Consider the following 26413-nt stretch of genomic DNA (forward strand, 5'->3'; position numbering starts at 1 on the left):
AAAGGGATTATTACCATTCTGCTGTGGTCCAATTCTAATTTCCATCTTCTGTTTCCTGCTTTCTTCTCTTGGAATTTTTGCTCTGTTTTGGATATGTGAGATGAGAGGAGTTCAGCCTGGCTCTGTTAACATGCTTAGGGTTAACACCCAGTATTTGTCTGAGCAAACAAAGCAAATTCTGTGGGTTACTTAAGGTTAGGGGGAATAAACATCAGTGTTTTCAGCCCACCCTAACCATGCCCCCTTACTCCCTAGACATGGTAGGATCCCCGTGTGTAAACAGTAGCTTTCTACGATTGCCTACATATAAACTGTTATGTGGGGATGTTTCTAAAATGAGGGCTCAAATGTATAAAAGGAAGTGAAAACCATACCCAAAAATCAAGAAAATGTCTAAATATTCCAAAACCAAACTGAAACAAACTTTTTTGGCCTTGCATATACTTACTATTAATCTTTGGGGCTTTTTACTAACGTGTGTTAAGCAGTTAGAGGGTAGTTTTGTAAGGTGGTGTGTGGTGTATTTTAGTCATTTACACATGGCTGTGGCTACATATGCACATAAATGGTGTGTACTGTTCCAGTGGGCATACAGAGGAGTGGACTTTGGGCAGAATGTGGGCAGAATGTGCAAGTAAATAGGTAGATTATAAAATCCTATCATTTATGCACGTACTTGAAAAATAATGGTTTAGATGTTTATACCCACTGCTCTCTTTAAGCCAGGGGTTCTCAACCCTGTCCTAGCCAGTCAGGTTTTCAGTATATCCACAATGAATATGCATGAGATAAAATTGCATGCCCATCCTATATTATATGCAAATCTATCTCATGCATATTCATTGTGGGTATCCTGAAAACCGACTGGCTGGGTGTGTCCCGAGGGCTGGGTTGAGCACCCCTGCTCTAAGCTGAGCAGGAGTCCTTCAGCTGCATTGCTACCAGTGTGGGAAGTGGTGCTTCAATATCATGTTTTCAATCGCTAGGAACAGGCAGGTTCTCTGGAGTCCTGCATAATTAAACTCTGGAATTCGTTGCCGGAGAACGTGGTGAAGGCGGTTAGCTTAGCAGAGTTTAAAAAGGGGTTAGACGGTTTCCTAAAGGACAAGTCCATAAACCACTACTAAATGGACTTGGGAAAAATCCACAGTTCCAGGAAATAACATGTATAGAATGTTTGTACGTTTGGGAAGCTCGCCAGGTGCCCTTGGCCTGGATTGGCCGCTGTCATGGACAGGATGCTGGGCTCGATGGACCCTTGGTCTTTCCCAGTGTGGCATTACTTATGTACTTATGTCTCTCACTATTGAAAATGGGATAGTGAAACAGCGCCCCCCCTCTGGCAGGACTGTAGGTGGAGGACTCCCACTCAGCTTAGAGGGAACAGTGCTTATATCTCTAGTGTAAATGTCCGTGCCTGCCACTTACGCTACTTGTCTTTACACTCATAAAATAACCTTACTTAATAGGTGTGCATTTACCTCTTTCGTGTGTGATTTGGGGCACAGTAACTGTTAGCGCATGGCCACATTAACCATTACTGTGCTGGAATGATAGTACACACTAATTCACACACTAAACTGCATTTCCTGTTATGGGATGGGAAATGGGCATGGACTGGTCATTGAGTTAGTGCAAGTATCTGACCAAACACTAACAACCACCCTTGCAGATAACATGGAAGCACTTATCGCCTCCTAGTAGCGAGTGGTAACTGGCTCTGTGCTGTCTGCAATGTCCCTTACCATGCATTTAAGTACATTTCTGTGTAGCAGTTGTATGAGAGCATGCTGGGGAATGATTCCAACAGTCCTCCTTGCACTTACCAAATGGTAATTTTCTGCATTTACAGGACCCCTTTTGTTTTGTACTCATATATGTATGCATAATGAGGACAATTTCCAGAAGCCATTTATCCAGGTAAATGGGCTATTTTGAAAACTGTCCACTCCCTCTGCAGGTAAAAAGTACTTGCTGATGGTTCTTTGACTTTGTGCGGCTTTCAGGATCTATTGCTTTTGTCTTGATTGCAGCTGTTATTTTCTGCCCTCCAGAAGATGCCACCTTCGGTGATCGCCTAGTCTCCCTTACACACTAGCATGCATACCTTGATTTCTCTTATACACTCATGTCTGTGATTATAGAATTTAACAAAGCAATGTCGTTATAGTCAGTAGTGGAGATGAAAACAGTAACGGAATTCAAAAATGCATGGGATAAAAGCACAACGGAATCATGTATAGAAGTCGTGGAACCAAATAAGCTTAACGGTGATGAGATGGCAACACCAATAATTGGGAAGCAAAGCTAGTGCTGGGAAGACTTCTACGGTCTGTGCCCTGATCATGGCTGGACAGATTCAGCTTCAGTAACTAGAGAACAAGGACAGTGCCAGGCAGACTTCTATGGTCTGTGCCCTGAAAATGGCAAGGACAAATCAAGATCAAGCATGCATATGTAGCATCATATCATACCTTATACTATAAATTTATCTTGTTGGGCAGACAGGATGGACCATACATGTCTTTATCTGCTGTCATCTACTTTGTTACCATGACATAATTTGTCCAGCACCATTAGAGGAACTGGGTAGAAGACTAATTATATACTAAATAGTCTCAACACAAAACATTTTGTGATGTGGGTAATTCAGTTTACAAAACTGAAGCTCCCTGCAGCTGTCCATGACCAAAGTTGCCCATATGATCCTACTGCAGGGGTTCTCAATTTTAATTCCAGAGGCAATACAGTGCTATCCACTAGAACAGGGGTTCTGAATCCAGTCCTCGGGACACACCTAGCCAGTCAGATTTTCAGGACACCCACAATGAATATGCATGAGATAAATTTGCATGCACTACCTCCATTTTATACGAACCTATCTCATGCATATTCATTGTGGAAATCCTAGAAACCTGAGTGTGTCCCGAGGACTAGATTCAGAACTCCTGTTCTAGTTGGACAGCACTGTATTGCATTTGGAATTAGACACTTGCAGAACATAACCAAGGACCTCCTGGAATGCATATAGATAGGCATTAAAAAAAAAAAAGCAGACTGACCCAAAACTATTACAATGACCAGGGGTCAGGTATAGTACATCCAAAAGCCACTGGGACAGTAGTATGCAATGCAACAGTAAAAATGCACAGCATAAGTTGTGTCAATTGTAGGATGAAGAGGAGAACATCTGCTGATGCTTTGGACTAGCACACAACTAAACATTTACTAACAGAAGCAAAAATGCTGGGATTATAATCAGTTCTTATTCCTATTTTGTTAATTGGGCATTCCTAAATTGTACCCAATTTCCTCCTAGGATGTGATATTGTAACTTTCAGCTCCCTAAGCTTTCTGTCTTCCATTCTACAGCTGATGAAGGTGGTGAATGAGGAATGTCCCAACATTACACGAGTGTACAACATTGGCAAGAGCTACCTAGGTCTGAAAATGTATGTCATGGAGATCTCTGACAATCCAGGACAGCATGAATTAGGTGAGCTTGTTTCCCACACTCTGAAGATTATATCAAGTGGGTCCACTAGCTAACAACATCATGGCTTTATCACTACTGACTTCATTCTTCTGGTTTTCTCTGATTTTGTCAAAAACCTTGGTCATAGCTGATTCATCATTCTCTGTGCTGGTAATTCTCCTAATTGTATAGCCCTTTCATTGGTACAATTGTCTCTCCAATGGTACAACTGACTTTCTGGCTTTGAGTTTCATATTTAAATGACTCACCTTTGAACCCTGAGATCAAGGTGAATTACAGTAGATATTTCTCATTCCTAAAAGGCTTACAATCGAAGGATTAATTTACTGACCCGTTAATGCATTAAAGCACAGTACTTTACAGTTAATGTGAGTTAATAGTGAATCAGTCCAATTTTGACAATAATGGGTTTTGCATGAAATAACACAATTAAATTGTAGTAACACATTTTAAGGTGTAATAACATGTGTTAAAACATTATCACAGGCTAATTAAGTATAGTCCTGAGTATAGCACCTGAGACAATGGAGGATGAAGTGATTTGCCCAGGGTCATGAGAATTCTCAGTAAGAGAAGTGAGTAAAAAAAGACTCATGGACTTTCCAGCAAAGTGGGTAGAAAATTGTCTTCATAGGAAGTATTTATAATAGGCACTGGGATGAAATTCACATTCCATCCTTCAAAGACACATAAGAACCCCTTGGAAATGGGAGAAGAAAGGAAGAAGAAAATACTTCCAGAACAAGGGAAAGATGGATCTAAGGAGAAACTACAACTCCCAAGAGGCATAGGGGTTCTGGAGGAGGAGTCTCTTAGAGAAGGGAGGGCAGGGCCCCCTAGGCCCATAAAGATCTCATTAGTTAAGCAAGCCAGAGCAGGGAGCGATAAAAGGAAGGATTCAGAAAGAAGGAGAGGTAGAACAAAACAGAGCTTGTAGAGTTAGAGAAGAGAACAAGGTGAAGAATTTGCCGTGAGTGACTCAGGTATAAGTTTTTCCCTTATTTTCTGTAAATAAACAGGGGAAAAAATTTTAAACACACTTACTGGTGCCATGGAGAAAAGAGAAGCAATAGGTCCAGCATCAGTGACTTCACAAGTGGGGCAATATCTTTAATTGTACGTCATATATCATTGACCCGACACGGGCCGTGTTTTTTCGTCAGGGGTCTATATTAAAACATAAATATAATTATAAATCATGTATTAAAACAAATAACAATAGAAAGCATTAAAAACGTATAAAGGAACCAATACATATATACTGTAAACATGCATAATGACCATTTCTAAGATGTGCATACACCATAGTGTCACCAGTGTATCAATAACTTGAAGAAATATATATGTAATTATAAAAGTAAATTAAAAAGATAAGAGGACATATCCAACTTAAAAAGCACTATGACAAGAAATATGATAGTGATTGTATTGTGTCAATAGTGATGTTAGTAAAGTAGAAAAAAGACTTATTTTGAAAGGTAATGAAAATGGGACATCAATGTAATACTACTTTGTATTTCTCATTCCGGAAATGGCGATCGCCATTACGGCATAATGTAAGCCACATTGAGCCTGCAAAGAGGTGGGAAAATGTGAGATACAAATGCAACAAATAAATAAATTATTGATGTTAATTGGCTCGTTAATCAGTTAGGCTGTGTGTGCATCCCAGGATCGCATGCAAATTTGGGTGCCCTAATTTGAGCTACCTTTATAGTATTTGGGGGTTAATGTCATTCTCCAAGATTTGTGCTCTAAAATAGCCGTGTGTACCAGTGTCTTAATAGTAAAAGTTTCAGCAGCGATCGTTGCTATTTGCTATGGGTTCTTTTGAAATGTTTCATCCTACTGAGAAGACAGAATTTTTGTTAAGCCTTCTTCCAGGTTCTTGCTTCGTTGCCTCCCCTCTTTAACTGTTTCTGGTCCCGTGTTGCAGGTGAGCCAGAGTTCCGGTACGTGGCAGGGATGCACGGGAATGAGGTGGTGGGCCGGGAGCTGCTACTCAACCTGATGCAGTATATGTGCCAGGAATACAATAAAGGAAACCCACGTATTGTGCGGCTGGTAACAGAGACCCGCATACACCTGCTGCCTTCCATGAACCCGGATGGATATGAGCAGGCCTACAAACTGGTAGGCACAATGTCTTTCCTGGATTTTCTAAATATGTTGTTGATTCAGTACTGTCTGTTCCGTTGTAGATAAATCAATGTCCTTTCTGTACAGAATTTATAAATCTAAATTTGGATGGGAACAAGTGACTTTGGTCAAGGTCACCCAGTGGTGAAGGGCAGGGGGATGATCAAATTGAGGTCTTTATGGCCATGAATTGTTCTAAGAGGGATGAGCTCTTCCTGGCTACTTTATGGACCACTTTTGGATTTTTACATTAAAAACTTTACACCCATGTTTCCCAATGTAGCTAAACCAACTCAGTTAAAAGTAAAGGCTTTTCTGCAGTTGAAACCTAAGGTGTTAGCTGTAGGGGCAACTCTTTCCCGCAAGTTCCCTTGTAAATGTTTAGTTACCTATAATAGTAATTATTATGTTTTCCCTGACCCTTCACATCTAGAAAATTTTCTTTCTGACAATCCTAATACCTAGTATGAATAGAATATGAGCTAAATTGTGGGAGGGATTAATTAAAAGAAAGGGTTCTAAGTAATGGAAGCCTGTAATCTCTACTTTTTTTGTTTAAGCTATGTTACTCTCGGTTTTCTCTAGCTGTTCTCTCCTTGAAGTGGACTATTGTGACATTTGTGTGTTATTTTGATTTCCTATTATGTATGCATTGTATTTTGTTCATTTGTAACATATTGTAAAAAAAAATTTAAAAACAAAAAAAGAAACTTTACACCCAAGGGGATTGAATGATGAATTGAAATGGTTGCCTTTGTTGTGATTGCCTACATCCGTTCATTGGTTCTTTCCAGGCTGCTGGCATCAACATTTAAAAGGAGATAAAGGAACTTTAAACTAGAAAATGGGAGAAGGCTGACAATCGCTCAAAAGGTCATGGTTCGGAACAAGGTATCTTTAAAAGATATCACCAAAACAGGGAAGATAGGGCATCTCAAGAGCAAGGTTGCAATAGAGACCATAGTAGATCAGGTGTCTTTAAATACAGAGCACACAGATTTAAAAAAATTGCAAATTATCCCTATCAACTGCTGAGAAAGTTGTAAATAGGAACCACAAACATTCCCCCCTGTTTACTAAGTCGCTCTAGCAGCTGGTGGTGTGCTAATGTCAACACAGCCCATTCGCTTTGAATGGGCTGTGTCGGTGTTGCCATATGGCTTAGTAAACAGGGGGGATTGTTTGAAATGTCTGTATGCAAATACCAGAAGCCTAAGAAATAACATGAGAGTTAGAATGAAAATATGGATATAATAGGCATCTTTGAGACCTGGTGGAAGGAAGATAACCAATGGGACACTGTCATACTAGGGTACAAATTATATTGCAGTGATAGGGTGGATTGAATTGGTCGAGGGGTAGCATTATATGTTAAGGAGGGCCTTGAATCGAATAGACTAAAAATTCTGTAGGACACAAAATACAACTTGGAATCCCTATGGATAGAGATTCCATGTATAAAGGGGGAAAGGATACTGATAGGCTACTGTCCACCTGGCCAGGATAAACAGACAGATGTAGAAATGTTATCAGAAATTAGGGGGGCTAACAAACTGGGTAACACAATAATAATGGGTGAGTCTTAGTCACACTTATGAAGGTATGCACAGTAGCTGTGGGAAATGTTCGGTTTGTGTGAACATGAAGACAACGAAAGAATTTATTGATCAGAATACCGGAAAGGTATATGCTTGCCATGCTATCACTAACTGCACGACTAGAAATGTGATATATGTTATCACTTGCCCGTGCGGATTAAATTATGTGGGGCAGACTTCACGGGCTCTGAAGACTCGACTTATTGAACACAGACATTGTATACAGTCACATAAAATGCATGAACCTATGGTGACTCATTGTGTAGATAAACAGCATGACTTTTCAGAGTTGAAATGCATGGTATTAGAGCAGATTCAAGTTACGGAGAGAAAGGGGGATATCAGAAATGTGCTGCGAAGAAAGGAGCAGAGATGGATTTTCACATTACAAACTGTCATACCGAGAGGTTTAAATATATCCATCGAATGGAAAGCGTTCTTATGAATATACGTCAGAAGAACGGAATGACGTCACACGCTGTGTATTTAATCTGGAAGGTCTAACAAAAACGCCGACCGCCATTCTATATAGAGGCCAGAGGACAGTATGCTGGCGAGTCAATTGATCTTGGAGGTGTTGAACTAACATATTTTCCCCTGAGGCAGCCGGACAGTGGCGAAACAGGGTTTTCCTGTCGGGATTCATTAAAGGATAATATAAGTTAAAGAGAAATAGAAGAAAATACTTCGTGAAGGTGTATAGACGGAAACAACCACCGTCCAAGATAAGTAATTTTTATACAATTGGACTTTTTTTGATATGAAGCATTGCGTGTCCGCCCTACATGAATGTTTATAAGGGTGAGATGGTATGATAAATATGAAAGTTAATAACGTGGAGTTTTTTTTAAAAAGACTAATGATTAAGAGGTTCCCTCTCTAATTAAAAGGTGTGTCCTTTACTAAGAGGTGTATCCGGTTTTCACTGAGGTCTTTTTTTTCTCCACCTTTTTTCAATTGATTTCCATCTACCCTTGAACACTCATAATTAATTGTAGAATTATTTTTGGATTACTGTGATTTTAATTAGCCCAATATTGACTGGGTAAATGTAACATCAGGGCATGCTAGGGGGGTAAAATTCCTTGATGAAATCAAGGACTGCTTTACAGAGCAGCTGGTTCAGGAACCAACATGAGGGGGAACAATTCTAGATCTAGTCCTTAGTGGAGCACATGGTCTGCTACAGGAAGTAATGGTGCTGGGGCTACTGGATAACAGTGATAATAACATGATCAGATTTTATATAATCTCTGGAGTAATTACACAGAGCAAATCAAATACGTTAGCATTTAACTTTCAAAAAGGAGACTATGATAAAATGAGGAGAATGGTAAAAAAAAACATACTTAGAGGGACTTCTGATTTGGGAATGGTGGCGTGAGGGTAGAAGTCTGAAGGCTCCTGCTCTCCCCAGTCTAATCTGCACTTAACCAGCAGCATCAGTCTCTTATTGACTTCTAGACGAGTCCCTAACCCATCTCCACACACCGAAAATCGTTCTGGCAGCTTGATGGCTTTGAAACCTGCCAAAAATGAATGGGAGAAGGTCCGCACAACAGACACCAAAAAGGCAGATAAGAGTGTGTCATCTTCTCTGTCTCCCAGCTCTGAGTGGGCAGCGGAAATTTTAGCGGAGGTGAGCACAGCGATGGAATCTGCCATGTGGAAACAATTCCAATGCGTAATGGATAAGCTAAATCAGATGGAAAATAACTTTACTAGTCTTACTAAAGATGTCCAGGTGATGCAGCAGAGGGTCAGTGATGTGGAGGACACGGTGCGAGTCTTGGAGGGTCAGAGGCTTCAGGTGGGTTTTGCAGAAACGTTACCTGATAAGAATTTGCAGATCTTCCTGGGAAAATGGCTTGCAGACTCACTTCAACTCGTGCAGAACACACACCCCCTGCAGATTGAGAGGGCCCAACGTTTGGGACAATGGGTTTGGGACAACGTTTGGTTAAAGCCACATATGGTTAACCTTAAACCATAAAATGGACATTCTTCAGGCGCTTAGAGGAGGTAAAATACTGGAGAACGAGGGTTCGACTGTTCTCCATTTCCAATATTACTCAGCTGCTGTTTCGACAGTACAGAAGGCTTTTGCACCTATCTGTAAAAAACTCATTCAGCAGCAGATCCAGTTTACTTTGGCTCATCCTGTGAAGCTCCGGATTTCCCACAATGTTACTTTAAAGATTTTTGACTCTGATTCAGAGGGGGCTAAGTTGGTGGCCCACCTGTCGCCCTCATCACCCTGCTGAAGTGTGGCGATCAGACCCTGCTATGTGCGTCATTTGGTCTTCATACTGCAGGCCAGCAGCTCTGTTGCCGGCAACAGCTTGTGTCGTCTGCATTTTCTACTTTGATCTTTGAGCCAGTGCTCTGCGGATTTTGTCATCTTCAGATTTCTTTTGCCGGGTGGAGCTCTTCGAAACTGCTTTATTTTCTTGGTTTTCATCACTGTCTCCCTTGTTGTTTATGAGGTTTTTTTTCTTTCTTACAGGACGAGGACGAGGCCAATTTTTTGTCAGGCACATGTTTGGTCTTGTGTGGGGCAGTCGAGAGCTGGGAGACCGCTCCTACTACATTCGTTTTATTCTCTTCTCATTTATATGAGGAACTTGGATAAATGAGCCCTCTTAAACTGTCCTCTTGGAATGTAGGGGGGGTGACATCCCCCATTAAGAGGCAAAAGATATTACAGTTTCTTAATAGACATAAAATTGATATAACAATGTTACAAGAAACCCATCTCTCTTCCGAAGAACATCAAAAGTTTCAGCGGTGGTGTGTAGGCTCCATGGCGGTTCTAATTTTGTTTAGGCAGTCCCTGGATGTACAAATCCACTCTGTAATTCGGGGTCTGGAGGGCAGCTTTGTATTGGCCAGAGTAACTCTTGACAAACACCCTGTGATTTTATGTAATGTTTATACACCAATTCGTATGATAAGGTATTTTTTCCTAGTCTAATCAATGCTCTCTTACCTCAGGTCCACCATGATATTATTATTATTGGGGGAGGGGATTTCAATACAATCCATGACCCCACTCTGGATCATTCTTACCTTAAAGGGATTTAGGGATTCACCCGTCCAGGGGGCTGTCTCTGATTCTTGGCGTTTATTTCACATGGGAGAAAGGGACTATACCCACCTTTCTCAAGCTCATTCTACTCAGTCAAGAATCGATTACATCCTGGTTTTCAAATCTCTTTTTACATCAGAGATTGGCCCATATGGCATTTCTGACCATGTGTTGGTTTGAGTGTCCTTGGACCTTGCTACTTTTGACAGCAGGGAGTTTAGATGGTAATTCCCCATTGAGCTTTGTTGGGACCATTCATTTCATTCTTTTTTGGTAGAAAAACAGAATGAATACACAGTGAACAATATAGCCCATGCGACACAACCCCTTCTCTTCTGGGACATGGCTAAGATGGTGCTCAGGGGAGAGATCATAGCATATGCTGCTCATCAGAAGAAAATAAAGGACAAGGAAATTTTGCGTCTGCAGAAGCAGGTGACAAGGGTAGGATTGCATTGGGCATTCGGAAGTCCATTGCTACTAAAATAGCACTTTTAGCCTCTCAAATGGTTCTTAATATTTTCCTGCATTGAAAGGCTGTTAAGTGATTAGCCTATTATAAATACCAATTTTATTACTTAGCAGCAAAAGTGGCAAATTGTTGATTAAGACTAGGTGAGGTTCTTCGAGGGTTCTGCAGTTGACCGATGGTATGGGCAGGAAGACCTCTTCTGATTCCAAAATTGATGCCGTTTTTAAACGTTTTTCCGAAAATCCGTATGCTTCACCGGCTGTGGATACCATGGATAGCCCTCTCTGTTTGGACAATGTTCAGCTTCCCTATTTCTACTTGTACAATAAAAAAAGTAAGGAACAGAAATATCCTGCCTAACATACCAGTCTCGTTCTATTGATTGACCTTTTTTTCTACATTTACTACCAATATGTTCTGTTGAGAGGCAGAATCATTTATCTTGCAATAGAATAGTTCCATATATAGTCATACAGTATATCACTGTTTCTGCATACTCCACCCACGTATAACTATATGCAAGTCCTCACTCGTGAAAATATTATCTCCCAACGGACAGATACAAAATGTCTGATGTTCACTTGCAGCCAGCCAAGTTAATGAACAGTCCATCATTTATAACATCTTCATTGCTCTAAACCTGACACGGTGCCATGTTTCACTAAGGGTCATCAGGGGTTGAGACTATAAAATTAAACAAACCATCATACATGCATAATACTCACTATAAATCCCTCCCCCTTCTATAAAATATTAACAAAACTCCAACAATACCTTGTAAACAAAATTCTTCAATATTGTAACAGCTCACAATGGGCTAAGGATTCAACAGCAAGTGCTTCATTCAGCATGGCATCAGCCAGCTGAAAACGTCGATGCATGCGTATTGAAGCGCCCCGGCATGCGGTTTTAAACTATATCTCACTGGATCCACCCCAATCAACATCTTTATTCAATCCTTTAGGTGAAACTGTGTCCCACAGAAAAATAAAGCACTGCTCCTTCAGTTCAAGCAAAGCGGATGTATTCCCTCGCCGTTTCTTCTGCAAATTAAATAATACCACAAATCACAGATCCTCAGGCTATGCTCTAATGATATATTAAAGGAGCTTCTGTGTGATGTACCCTTAAATTACTTGATTCGATTTTTAAAACTAAATAAAACATGGATTACTGCGCACTAAGATCCAAACTAGCACAAAGCCAATTGGACTGTTCTTGCTTACTAACCTCACGTTAAGGACTTACCCCCAAATTCTATATATGGTGCGTTAAGTTGTGCGCACTAATTTGGCCATGCAGTCAAATTGCACGCACAACTTAATTGATTAACAAGCCAATCAATGCCAATAATTGGTACTTAACAATCAATTAGCAGCACTAATTGGCTTTAATTAGAATGTATGCGCACAACCTTATAGGCATATTCTATAACGCGGTGCACGTAAATTCTAATATGCACAGATGAAAAGGAGGTGTGGTTGTGGGTGGGTTGTGGGCGTTCCTAAAAACTATGCACACTATTATGGAATACACCCAATCTGCGCCTAACTTAGATGCTGGCCTGGTTTCAGGTGGCCTAAATGGGTGTGCCTAAATTTTAGGCACAAGAACGGCGCATGCGCATATTCCACAAAGTACGCCTAACTTTAGGCATACTTTATAGAATAGCGCTAATCATGTGGTTTTTCCAGCGACGCTTTTTCAGGCACCATATATAGAATTTGGCCCTTAGCGCTTTTTAGTAAAAGGGCCCTGTGTACCTGAGCTTGTAAGACCCATTTTCAGAGATGGAAAGCATATTGTGATGAGTACATATTCATATATATAAAATATGTGGAAAATAAAAAAGAATACAAGGCCATATTGAATATGTCGCAGGTAAATGAGAAGAAAGGGAGAGAACTGGATAGACAAGGAAAGGAAAAAAAGATAGTGGAGTGATGTAAAAGGGCAACAGTCAGTTCAGAAAAAGACAGTGAGAAAAAGAGAGACAAGCAGAAATATGAGAAGATTTCAGTATGCGGTAAGAGAAAAATTAACGGTCCTTTTACTAAGCAACGATAGGGCAAACGCTCGGATAGGTGGTGTTAAGGGCTCAGGCAGTAAATAGCCACGCACTACTTTTAATTTTACTGCATGGCCATTTACTGCCCTATTTTTTAACATCATCTTTATTTGGAGTTGTCATCATTACAAAGAAAAAGAAAACACTGTCCATATCAATAGACAAACCAGCAAAAATCGTTAGTCATTGTATCTCTCATACCACATAACCATTATTTATACCTAACAGATGCCAATATCCAGCATTTAGCCTAAACATATCAGACCTCCATCACATTTTTCATGTATATCCCCCACTGTCCCTCCCCCTCCCCCAACCACAAGAGGAAGGCATATTAAACATAGAAAGAAGCTAAACGCATCAGGTCAAACACACTATTTTATTGCATTTGTATCCCACATTTTCCCACCTTTTTGCGGGCTCAGTGTGGCTTACAGTAAGTTGTGAGTGATAGAAATACAATTTGTTACTACTCGGTTATGGATTACATTGTGAGGAGTTATGCGAGACAAACTCAGAGTATCATTAAGGAATATAACAATGGAAAAGAGCAGTGAAACATTGGGGGAACAACGGGAAACTAAAAGGGGCAGTACATATCAACAAGAAAGCATATGGTATACATTTTCTGTGAGTAGAAGTATGAGTGTGGTGAGATTACAGGGGATGAGAATTCAGAGTGGCTGTATTGAAGCATTATTGAACCGTGGGTGTGGGCTTTATGTGTACACAGGGTACTTTTTAAGCCCATAAACGTCAGCACACACAATTACCACTTACTATTTTAGATAACCCAATGACCCTACTCCCTTATGCATTCAAGAGCAGGCTACGCTCCTTGTGTGAAAGCATAGCCCAATACGGTTCCCAAACATCCTGGAAGCGGTTCCATTGAGATTCAGGTCTGTTGCCCACTAACTTACGCTCAAAGAGTGCCATATCAAACAACAGTAACCGCCACATTGTTAATTAAGGTACTCTGCACAGTCGCCATTGGACAAGAATGACCTTTCTAGCCAAAAGTAGCAACTTTGCCAAAAATAGCCGTGCGTCTGACTCCACCTGCAATTGTATCCCATCCTGAAATAAAAAACCCACAGGATGTAGCAGCATCGTCCTTCTGAGACATCTGGACAAAAAAAAACTCTTCACGCCTTACTGCCCTATTTAAAAAAGGTCTTTTTACCCGCTGCAGTAAAAAAAATGGCCCAGTGCGTGCCAATTTCACGTGCCCACACTAGCGCAGGTCACGTTTTACCGCAGCTTAGTAAAAGGGCCCCTAAGACAATAGGAAGAAAACAGAGACATCTTCTTTCTCTTTGCATTTTTTTTTCTCCCTCCAGGGTTCAGAGCTGTCAGGATGGGCTATTGGCCGCTGGACCTACTTTGGCCTTGATCTGAATCACAACTTTGCAGATCTGAACACCCCGCTGTGGGACGCTGAAGATAATGAATTGATCCCGGACAAATTCCCCAACCACTACATTCCCATCCCAGAATATTACACCCACCCCAACGCAACGGTCAGTCAGAATTGAATTCTCATTCATAAAATGTAAACTTGCATATGTGTTGGTTGTCCTTACCCTGCATACTTGGGCTGCACTTGGAGGATTAGGAAAAACAGCATCTTCAGTGTCCTTTCCAAATAATACTTAAGGCAGCTTACGGCAGTATTAGAATTCACTTATAAGTTAACAAACAGAAAAAGGTGCCCTCTTTGTCCTACTCATTTTTCAAATGCAAGAATGTTACACAAGGACTGATTGGGGATAATCCACTGAATTCACAGCTGTATCACAACACTCTTCAAGGACACCTGTTAAAGGGCTAATCATAACATAAGTATGAAAATCTGTATATGACCACAAATGCATTCATGATACATGATTACATAGTAAAGATGACAGATTGCATAGTAATGACTGGGGGGGGGGGCTTTTACTATGCAGAGGTAGCGTTTTTAGCTCGTGGTAGAAATCAGCTGGCAGTAAATGCTAAGACGTCTTGGCGTTTATCGCCAATTGATTTCTACCGCGAGCTAAGAACGCTACTGCAGCTTAGTAGAAGACACCGTTGATTCTGTAAATGGCGCTGAAATTTGAGCAGCAAAAAAAATGTGTGCTGAGTGCTATTCTATAAATGGTGCTGCAAGTTGGGCACCATTTAGGGGGAAATGGGACTTGATATACCGCCTTTCTGAGGTTTTTGCACCTACATTCAAAGTGGTTTACATATATTCAGGTACTTATTTTGTACCTGGGGCAATGGAGGGTTAAGTAACTTGGCCAGAGTCACAAGGAGCTGCAGTGGGAATTGAACTCAGTTCCCCAGGATCAAAGGCCACTGCACTAACCACTAGGCTACTCCTACACTAGAAACATTCCATGCAGAAGCCTGCCCTTGCAGATCAGCAATGCAGCAGCGCAGGCTTCTGTTTCTGTGGGTCAGACTCACAGAAACAGAAGCCTGCACAGCCGCATTGCTGATCTGCAAGGGCAGGCTTCTACATGGAATGTTGCTAGTGGAATAGCAACATTCCATGTAGAATCTCAAACAGTAGCAACAGAATCTCAAATAGTAGCAACATTCCATGTAGCAGTAGCGTAGCCAGACCTGACATTTTGGGTGGGCCCAGAGCTAATATGGGTGGGCACTATGTATATAGGTATGAGTAGTATTTCTTGGGATAATACTAAATAATAACCTCCCTCTAGCCCAGCATCAGCCCTGCCCTTCCCTCCACCCTCCATCTCTCCCTCTAGTCTGGCATCAGCCCTTCCTTACCTCCACATCCTTCCCTCTAGCCCGGGATCAGCTCTGCCCAATCCTAACTCCCATATCCCTCCTTTTAGCATGGCATCAGCCTTGCCCTTCACAATCCCCCATCCCCACCCAGGTGCCCAAAAAAAGGTTTTTTTTTTTTTGCCTGAGCACTGCAGAGCCCACCCCCACCCAGAAGCCCACTACCATTTTATAATATATATAATTTTACCTGGGCACTGCAGAGAAAGTTTCCTGCCCCCGAAGGCATCCAGTCCAGGGTGGCATAGAAGGTTTTGTTGAGAGGATTTCCTGTCACTCTTTTAAATTCAACTGCCGGTTTTGTCATGTTTTGTAAGTGAGAGGAAACCCTTCCAGGTTTAATCATGCTGTCCGCGCTGCTGTTGCACCTCACAATCTCCCACCCCCGCGGCGGCGCTTACACTTCACTATGGTGCTGCCTGACAGCAACTCTACAGATGCGGCACTGACGGACGTCTTGCTCCGGGGCCTTCCGCGTCCCGCCTCCGTAAGCAGGAAGTTACATCATCGCAGCAGAGGGAAGGCCCCGGAGCAGGACGTCCGTCAGTGCCGCATCTGTAGAGTTTCTGTCAGGCAGCGCCATAGTGAAGTGTAAGCGCCGCCGCGGGGGTGGGAGATTGTGAGGTGCAACAGCAGCACCGACAGCATTAAATGAAGTGCTGCGGGCTGCGGCAGCGGTGGGAGAGGGTAGACACGGACTCTGCCTCTGGGTGGGCAGGCCTGAAGCTAAACTGGGTGGGCCTGGGCCCATCCAGGCCCACCCGTAGCTACGCCCCTGCCATGTAGAATCTCAAATAGTAGCAACAGAATCTCAATAGTAGCAACATTCCATCTAGAATCTCCAATAGTAGCAACATTCCATGTAGAATCTCAAATAGGGAAAGGGAAATGGGACTTGATATACAGCCTTTCTGAGGTTTTTGCAACTACATTCAAAGCGGTTTACATATATTCAGGTACTTATTTTGTACCAGGGGCAATGGAGGGTTAAGTGACTTGTCCAGAGTCACAAGGATTTATAGAATAACGCATTGTGTCAGGGTCTATGCCCAAATTTTAGTGTGAAGAATTTACACTAGCTGAAACCTGGTGTAAATCCTTGTGTGTAAATTAGGCACAGATCCCCTGAATTCTATAATACTGCGCGCATCTTAAGTGGATGCCTCTGACCCGCCCATGCTCCTCCCATGGCCACGCCCCTTTTTCGATTGTGCACTAAAAGATTTACCATGCATCTTTACTGATTAGTGCTTAGCAAGATGCACGTGTAAAATGAAATTGTTGCCAATTAACGCCAATAACTGATTGTTAGTGCCCAGTTAGTGCAAATTGGCTTGTTACTCAATTAAACTGCACGCACGCATTGGACGTATGTCCAGACTTGCGCAGACAATCTTGAGCACTATATTTAGAAACTGGGGGTAAGAGGATAATTCTATAAAGGTTGCCAAAATTAGGCACAAGAAGCAGTATGCTGATAACTAACCCTCAGATTCTATATATGGAGCCTGAAATTCCGCACAGAAACCGAAGCGTATTCTATAACAGTGCACATAACTTAATTGGTTAACTAGCTAATTAGTACAGTTAATCAGATGTTAACAAGCAATTATCAGCACTAATTGGCATTAGTTACGATTTACACACAGAACTTGCTAAGCATATGCTGTAACGCAGTGCATGTAAATTGTTATTTCCATAAAGTGCACTGAATTCTACCGTGGTTAACTCCAACTCATATGACTTTCTGATCTGAAGAAGAAGGTATTGCCCTTTGAAAGCTAATCAAAAAATGTATTAGTCCAATAAAAAAGATATATATTTTTGTTTTATTTCTATTTATTATCTAATGCACTGGCAAAACTATACCGAAATCTACCACTGAAGAATTAAAAACATCATAACTACATGAGACCTACTTGTTCTATCAATTCACATCACTAGAGTAATGTCTGAACATGTTTTTTTCCTCCACAGGGCTCTTTTGACAGATTATGCCCTGAAGTTACAGAGTTAAAGGTCATGTTGATCTGATGGGTACAATTGCCCTCCACTGCGATCTGACCCACACTCTCTCCTTTTCTGCTTCAGGTCGCCCCTGAGACTCGGGCTGTGATAGACTGGATGCAAAAGATTCCCTTTGTCCTGAGCGCCAACCTGCACGGAGGGGAACTGGTGGTTACGTATCCTTTCGACATGACCCGCTCTTACTGGAAAGCGAAAGAGTTGACGCCAACAGCCGATGATGCTGTCTTCCGCTGGCTGGCCACGGCATATGCGTCTACCAACAGGGCCATGGTAGATGATGAGCGCCGAGTGTGCCACACCGAAAACTTCATGAAAGGGGGCAACATCATCAATGGTGCAGACTGGCACACAGTGGCTGGCAGTAAGTTAAAAAGACACCAGTTTGATTCATTATAGTAGCATTCATCCAACAGGACTGCAAGCTTTTTAGAAACAGATATGCAATCAATGCTGGGGTAGAGAGGTATGTATTTCTATCTGCCTATCTCAGAACGGAATCTACAGAGAAGACAAAAGGAGAGACATTTATTAGTATCCTCCAGTTACAGACCATTAAGTAAACTTAGGTACAAGGCGCTACATTGTCTTCACAAAGTTAGTAGCAGAGCAGGTTGCACAGCTGAGAACAGTGGCTAAAGTATTGTGGTTCCTGCATTTGTCCACTGTAAAGGTAAAGAAATACAAATTTTAAAAAGAATATATGGTGATACCTTTTTCTTTGGATCGACTAAATTCATGTTTTATTTATTTATTTGTTACATTTGTACCCCACATTTTCCCACCTATTTGCAGGCTCAATGTGGCTTACATAGTACCGTAATGGCGTTCGCCAATTCAGTTGATAGCAAATACAGGTTATATTGTGGTTTAATGAGGTAGGTGTGTATCAGGCACCATGAGGGTCGAAGTGAATGTAGATTGTATATTGTCCAGTACGATCATTAGTTATGCTGTGTTGCTGGGTTGAATTTATTCCAAAAAAGGAAAAACAAATGGAACAACAAGAACATTGTTTATCCTACTTTCTTGAGCAGACTGCATGTTCCAGTAGGTCACCTGTGGTGGCTGGGGGTTACTTATAGGAAGCAAAGCATTGAGGTGGACAGTTTGGAGTTTAGTATTTCTGCTTTGTTATAAAACTTCTGGCTCTCAAGCACCTGCACAGGCTATATATAGATTCTCTCAGAACCCAGAAGTTCTCAGTCTCCACCTGCTGGTAGGTGGGCATAACCCATCAGTCTGAACCAGCCCAGAGGGACTAAAGGAAAGCAAATTAGCAGGTAAGGCCTAAATTCTCCTTACTGAAGACTACACAAGATAAATTTCTGATGGGAGAAGAATGAAGAGTAAAAAAGAGACCTCAAAGGAGAGGATGAATGGAAAAGAAAGGGGAAAACAAAGTTAAAAATCTCCTAGTTCTGGGCTAGATTTGAAAAAAAATAGATAAGTGAAACAAAGAGGAAAATTAAGTGGAGGAGTAGCCTAATAGCGTAGTGGGCTGAGAACCTGAGGAACTGGAATTAATTCCCACTGTGGCTCCTTGTGACCCTTGGCTAAGTCACTTAACCCTCCATTGCTCCAGGTACAAAATCTTAGATTGTGAACCCACTAAAGACAGAGTAAGTACCTGTATATAATATGTAAACTGCTTTGGTTGTACCATAGAAAAGCGATATCAGATCCATGACCCTTTACATAGAAAACGTGTGCACTGTAGTTGCCATCCTTCACACTGACAATGACACTTAATGAAGACAATTATGAATGGAAAAGATAACGGAAGAAAATAAACTCACTTCTTCTCTCCTTTTCGTTTTAATATAGGTATGAATGACTTTAGTTACCTGCACACTAACTGCTTTGAGATAACTGTGGAGCTCTCATGTGATAAATTTCCCCATGAGATAGAACTCCCCATGGAGTGGGATAACAACAAGGAATCGCTTCTGGTCTACATGGAACAGGTAAATCATGCATGCTTTTCTCCGCCATCTCTTCTGACTCAATCGACATCATATAAAATTTCAGCTGGACCAAATCTATCTGTGGAACAATCTGCACGTGTGGCCCATGTGTAGCATTGTATGCAGGCTGCAGACAACAAACAGCAAGGGCACTAGAGTGAGTGATCAGCACAGCATGTGGGAAGCCTGGTCCTTGCCTGTTATAAAGGGGGTAATTCTAAGGGACCTGTGCAGAGTGGCTAGTGGAAAGGCCAGGCCGCATTAGCCATATTGTTACAAGAAATTCTACCCACTTCTCCAGCAATTAATATGTTGGAAGAAATGAGTTATTTTGGGGAAAATAGCTCGAGAGCAACTCGCTACTGTTTATAATTTAAGAGCAAGCGCTGTATTTATAAGTTTAGGATATTAATTTCTCCACCAATCACCAAAGGTGATAATTGCAATAAATTAAATATATTAAGTATATATATATTCAGAACACAAAGAGACCATATTTTTAGCTTCAAAAAGATTGATTTAATATACAATTGCACACGAGAGGTAGGTATTAAGAGGAATCTTTACAGGTAATCTGTGCATAAAAATAGAACAAAGTAGCAGCTAGATCAACTTACAAGTCCTTGTTACAAGCATGCTGTGGTCCGGCTGATTGATGAGCACATGTTGAGGACAGGAGGCATCAGCAGATCCCAAGAGAGCAGCAGGTCCCAAGAGGAGGAGGTTCCAAGAGGGCAAGCTGGGCTGTTTCCAGGCCTTTTATAATGTTAGCAGAGAAGCATGGTGTGTGCATGTCTTGGATATTTTGCAAGGCATTATGGTTAATGTAGTCTGTTCACATGACCACATTATAAGTCCTTCTTTCTGCAGATGTCCTGGCGTCCATTTGTCTGATAGATGATTGAGCTTCTTTTGTCTGATAGATGGGCTTCTGAGTCTGAGTACTAGGTGGAGTTTCACTGTCTTTTGTTGCTGTAGCCTCTGTGATTGATTCTTTGGATAGGTGTTGATGGGCTTAGGTAACCACCCAGGCTAGTAGTTTTCCAGTGGAGAGGGGGGAAGTAAAGTCTTTGCAGCTGTATATTTTATATGATTTGGATCTGATCCAGCAAAACCAATAACTCTGAGAATTAAACTTATATCATGCTACATATTTCAGTAATAAACTGATACCGTTACATTCCCTCTCTTGGCTCCGAGTGAAAATAAATTTTTAATATATTGGAATGAGGAGCCATAAAATGAACTATAAAAGCTAAAATTAAAAAAAAACAACTCTAACTTAGTACAGTAGCATAATTTCAAAAGAACAATAGCAAAGGTACTGAACTGTTTACATGGGCATGTGTATTGGGAGAGGTGAATCTTTTAATAATGGACATTGAACAGACTGGACCGTGCAGGTATTTTTCCTGCCGTCATCTACTATGTCACATCACTATGAATCTTGGAATATGTCCTTAGCTGGGATATGACTGTTATAAGCAAAAAGACTCATCATTATTACTTTGTTTGCTCATGACTTACATTTAGGTAGCTAGGGTTAAGTTTTCTGTGGTCAGTTTCATTAGACTTCCATTCAGTCAGGTGGCAGAGTATGGCTTTGCTCTGGTTTAAAATAGGATTGCAAGTACACTTTATATGACTTCAGCCACACAAGCGTCATTTTGCTCTATTTCCAGAGACCACCTCTTTTTGTGTCACCTGCTCAGGGGCATAGGCTGCTCCCAAGTTTATGCCACAGGATATCTTACCCAGTATGCTAGCCAAATCAATAGCATGAGAGTGCGCAATTGACCAATTTACCACCGCAATGGGGTGGAACAATCTATTCAGTCATATTTTCAGCGTTTGACATTCCAAGGAAAAATATTCTATGAATGTTTCCTAACACTGTGAATGTTTCCCTATATTCTCTATTTCAGAGGCTAACTGAGGTATTCACAGCAGTGATAAGCAAGAGTGTAAATGTGGAGCTATTATACTACTGTTTCATTAGAAACAAGAAAGACATATGTATGCAATTATAATAATTTCCTAGGCTACTATTACACACAAAACAATTATTCCTATCAATCCTATGCAATAATATTTACTTAATCATTGACCAAATTAAAAAAAAACAGAGTCATGGTATAGTGCCATGAACTACCTTTCAGAGAGAAACTTTTTATTTTTCAGAGAGAAACCTTTTATGGGTAATGAGTGTGGTAAAAGGTTACCATATTTATCTGCTTTAGCAGTGTTTAATGTTGCACTTTAATAGACAATACTCATGTGTTTAATGTTGTGAAGATTTTAGAAAAGATATGTTAATTTTGCTTTGCACACAGCCAATATTTCATTCCAGGGAGAAACATTGTGTGCGTCCTGGCTGTAATGTAGAATAAACTAAAAAGGTCAGAAACATTCCCTGTACTGATTGTACCTGATAGATCATGTAAAGAGAAACCTTTGTTCATAATTTCAAATATACACATGTGAATATATCAATAATAGTGAACATGGTTTTCTTTCCTATAGCTCGTCTGCCAGTGAAAATGGTCTCTTTTTTTTTTTTCTTTCTTAGACAATGTGAACTAATGGAGGGACTGTTAGTAGGGAGGGTCTACTAATGTCTGCTTATAGTTTCTTGTGTACCCCATAACATAAAACAAACATATAAACATGGAGACCACATGACAAACAAACAAAGAACTCTATTAGGCCTTTAGGTCTCCGATCGTCCCTTCCAGATCCAGGATTGAGCTTAACCTGCAAGTAGAACACAAAAGCAACGTACGCGGCATCCATCTTGGATTGCCAAAGCAGTTTCATTCTTTTAGAATTATTTCTTATGCATACAATAAGCAAAAATTAGCAAATATTAATAGTAATTAGAAAGGCGCACTATCTCATAAGTAGAACAGGCATCGAGATAGCCATGTATGCATTAATTCCTAGCACCATAAAATCTTAGATTTAATCTTAGATTTACACTCGAACTCTGAAAAAGACAGAAAAACACATTATACATTAATTTAGCAGGTCACATGGCTCTCCGGTTCTGGTAGGGGTTCCCTCTCTTGGTTCACAGTTCCTTCTCAGGGTCTTAGATCACGGCATACAAGCTGAATATAGCTTAGGCTTTAGTTTCTTCTCTATAAAGGTAAGCATATCTTGTTAATTCACATTAAAGCACAATATTAAGTTTCAGCTCCAGCGGGAGTTACCTATTATAAGGAGGCATTTTTAAAACTTCTTACCCAGTATTTTAGTTTCAACTCCAGTGGGAGTCACTCATCAGAAAAAAGACATTTCTAAACTTTATACAATATTATATCAAAAACAAATTACAACAGAAGCTATCACAGAGAGACATTTTAAATCTGACTTATTGCAAAGAGACATTACTAAATCTTAAATGTTCAAAAGAACAATAGAAGCTATATTTTTTAATTAAAAGAACAATAGAAGCTACATTTTAAATCAAGAGAACAATAAAGCTACATTTAAAATTAAAAGAACAATAGAAGCTACATCTTTAATTCTTATCAGTGTTACAAAGGGCCATTGCAAAAACTTTTTCTATATTCCTGTCACCGCAGAAGCCCACATGAGTGCTCGGGACACCTAGTGTTATTTGGAAAAACAATCAGGTGTACTTCTTTAGCTGAGATATGTGTACCCATTTTGTCTTTCCCTGTGGAAAGCTGATCTGATATACCACTGGGGATATACGGTTGGATACTGTATAAGGGCCATTCCAACCTGCAGAGAGGGCATGGTCCCGTTTTCCCTTGAAGAGCTTACGGTACATTACCTGAGAACCTACTTCAAAGAGGGGGCTGATAGCGGAATGTAGACTTTTAGATTGAGCTGCTTTCTCCAGGGCTTGAGTGACTCTGGCTTGCAGAGTGGTTTTATCCTCTACTAGTTGTTTGATATATTGTACAAAAGTAGGGTCTGTCTCATCATCATTTGGGTCCTGATTGATATAGTCACTAGAAATTAGGAGTGGCATAGTGTGTCCGAACAGTATCTGATAAGGGGTTACATGTGAATTCAGGCGGGATGTACTGCGTATGGATGCTAGTATCAAAGGCAATTTCTGAGCCCAATCTTTGCCTGTTGAATTTACAACCTTTCTGAGGGCCTCTTTTATGGTCCTGTTCATTCTCTCTACCTGCCCAGAACTCTGTGGGTGATATGGAACATGAAGCTTGTGTTTTATATTTAGGGCTTGTAACAGGACTGTGAAAATCTCACCCACAAATGCTGGTCCACGATCTGAGTCGATGATTTGAGGAGTGCCAAACCTGCAAATTACCTCAGAGAACAGTTTATTAGCAGCAGTCTGTGCAGTATGATTTTTACAAGGAAATGCTTCCACCCAGCCACTAAAAGCATCAACAATAACTAGAAGGTATTTGTATCCCTCTCTGGTCACTGGTAAATTGTCTATGAAATCAATTTGTAACCGGTGCCAGGGTCCTACCCTTCTCTGATGTAAAAGTGGTGTTGGTTTAGTCTGTCCTGCTTTAACTTGTGCACATTGTAGGCAGCCGCCTACCCAATCCTCCACTTCCTTTCTCATTCCTGGCCATGATGCCATGGCTTTAAGGCGACTGAGAGTTCCTTCTACTCCCTCATGCAAATATGAGTGGGCTAAACAAATCAGCTCTTGTCTAAATATTTGATCTGGTATATGCTCAGAAGTATCTTTACCAGATCTAGTGACAGCAGAAATCTGAGAAGCCAACATGTCTACCTGATGGTTAAAAGAAGCTTCAAGGGAATGGTGGGGGTCCTGGTGTGATTTAACATGACGTATCATTAATTTACCTGGATGACACTGTAACCAATTCCCAATCCATTTCCACAATTGTCCTTGCTGCAAGGGCTTGCCATCAGCAGTGCAGAAATCATTACGAGACCACTGACTCAGCCACCCTAAACAGGCTTGTACTACATAATCACTATCGCTGTATATCATTAAAGGGTGCGTTATGAGGCACTCGTGAGATACATTAGTGTCTATATGTGGACATGTGTGAGTCAATACAGCCTGGACAGCTAATACTTCTGCGTTCTGAGCTGAGGAATGACTATCAGATTTACCTTTTAGGACTTCCTGGTCTATGCTGAGGGCTGCGTACTGAGTATATCGTATACCTTTGTCCCAAAAGGAGGACCCATCCGTAAACCAAATGCTTCTAGGTGGTACTAAAGTCTTAGCCTCCTCTACAGGGGGCGCTGAGGGACATTGCAGGGGAGATTGCAGATTCTCTTGATAAGGGCAAGAGTGATTGGACCCAGTTTCAATCAGTGCATGGGCTAAAAGGCTTGGACTTTTCTGGATTTCAAATTGAACCCTTTTGTTCATTAAAACTAGGGTCCATTGTGCTAGTCTTGTGTTTGAAATGTGTGAGCCAGTAAGGGCACCTGAAATTATATACTTGAGGGGAGTGTGACCTGAGCAAATAGAGATTTGGGCCTCTCCACAGAGATGCTGGAATGTCTGAACTGCCCAAACAGCAGCTAGACATTCTCTTTCACATTCAGTGTACCTGCTCTCCACATCAGTCAGTTTACGTGATTCATATGCCACAGGGCAAAGTTTTCCCTGTTGATTACGCTGGAGAAGGACCGCAGCTAAAGCAGTCTCAGTTGTGGCTAACTTGATGGTGAAGCTTTTAGCAGGGTCTGGATATATTAGTGCTGGAGCCTGTGCTGCAGCAGTTTTCAATCTAGACAGTGCTCTCTCATGCTCTTCAGTCCATTCCCAGTGACTTTTCTTTTTCAGGAGCCTATACAGGGGGCTTGCAATATCAGAGTATTGATAAATATAGGAGCGGAGGAAGTTGAACCCCCCTAACAGGACTCGCAAGGAATGGACATCGTGGGGAGCTGGTGCTTCCAGCAAGGCACGTACCTTACGGGTATCAGCTTGCCTCCCATCATTTCCCACTATGGTCCCTAGATACTGAACTGACTGTTGGACCAATTGAGCTTTACCCAGATTCACCTTGAAACCTGTTTCCTGAATTAAAGCAAGGACTCTTTCTGTGCGACCCTGAACTTCCTCTCTGTCGGAACCCACAATCAAAATGTCATCTACATATGAATGAACATATTTTCTATCCTGGACCCCCAACTTTTCTAGCATCTGTGTAACATGGAGGTGGCACAGGGTAGGGGAATTATGAAACCCTTGAGGAAGGCGGGTGAATGTGTATTGCTTGTCCTGAAATGTAAATGCGAATCTGTCTTGGCTTTCTGGATGAAGCTGAATAGCAAAGAAGCAGTTTGCCAAGTCTATTACAGAAAACCACTTACTCTCTGGGGTGATGGAGCTTAAGATATCTAGTGCAGAGGCAACAATAGGGGCTATAGTTTGTGTACCTTTGTTAATCTTTCGGTAGTCCACTGTGAGGCGCCAGTTTATGCCATCAGCCTTCTTTACAGGCCAAAGAGCTGAGTTGAAAGGAGATTGGGTTTCTCTAATTACTCCCTGTTTCATGAGATCTGATATAACACCCTGAAGTGCAGGGATTGCTTCCCTAGGATAGGGATACTGTTTCTGTGGTGGTACAGATTCTCCCTTAACTTTCACAGAGGATTTTATTTTCCCACAATCAGTGGCACTAGTGGTCCAGAGGTCTGGGAAAAGTTCTTTCCACCTGCTCTGCTCTGCTTCTGGCATTATCCCTGCTATTTTCTGCCACTTTGGTTTATAATACGGATCAATTTGTTTCTGCCACTCATAGTGAGGG

At 41.2% G+C, this 26413-nt stretch overlaps 1 protein-coding gene across 1 annotated transcript in view; it reads left to right on the forward strand.

Moving 5' to 3' along the window:
* Positions 1–26413, forward strand: part of CPXM1 (carboxypeptidase X, M14 family member 1) — a 158116-nt gene that overhangs the window by 111472 nt on the left and 20231 nt on the right. The window contains exons 8-12 of the mRNA XM_030190934.1: positions 3373–3496; positions 5433–5629; positions 14205–14384; positions 17758–18055; positions 19519–19658. Coding sequence (XP_030046794.1) covers positions 3373–3496; positions 5433–5629; positions 14205–14384; positions 17758–18055; positions 19519–19658 — 939 coding nt within the window. The remainder of the gene's footprint in view (positions 1–3372; positions 3497–5432; positions 5630–14204; positions 14385–17757; positions 18056–19518; positions 19659–26413) is intronic.

Source organism: Microcaecilia unicolor, chromosome 2 (assembly GCF_901765095.1).
Source record: "Microcaecilia unicolor chromosome 2, aMicUni1.1, whole genome shotgun sequence".
NCBI classification, from domain to species: domain Eukaryota; kingdom Metazoa; phylum Chordata; class Amphibia; order Gymnophiona; family Siphonopidae; genus Microcaecilia; species Microcaecilia unicolor.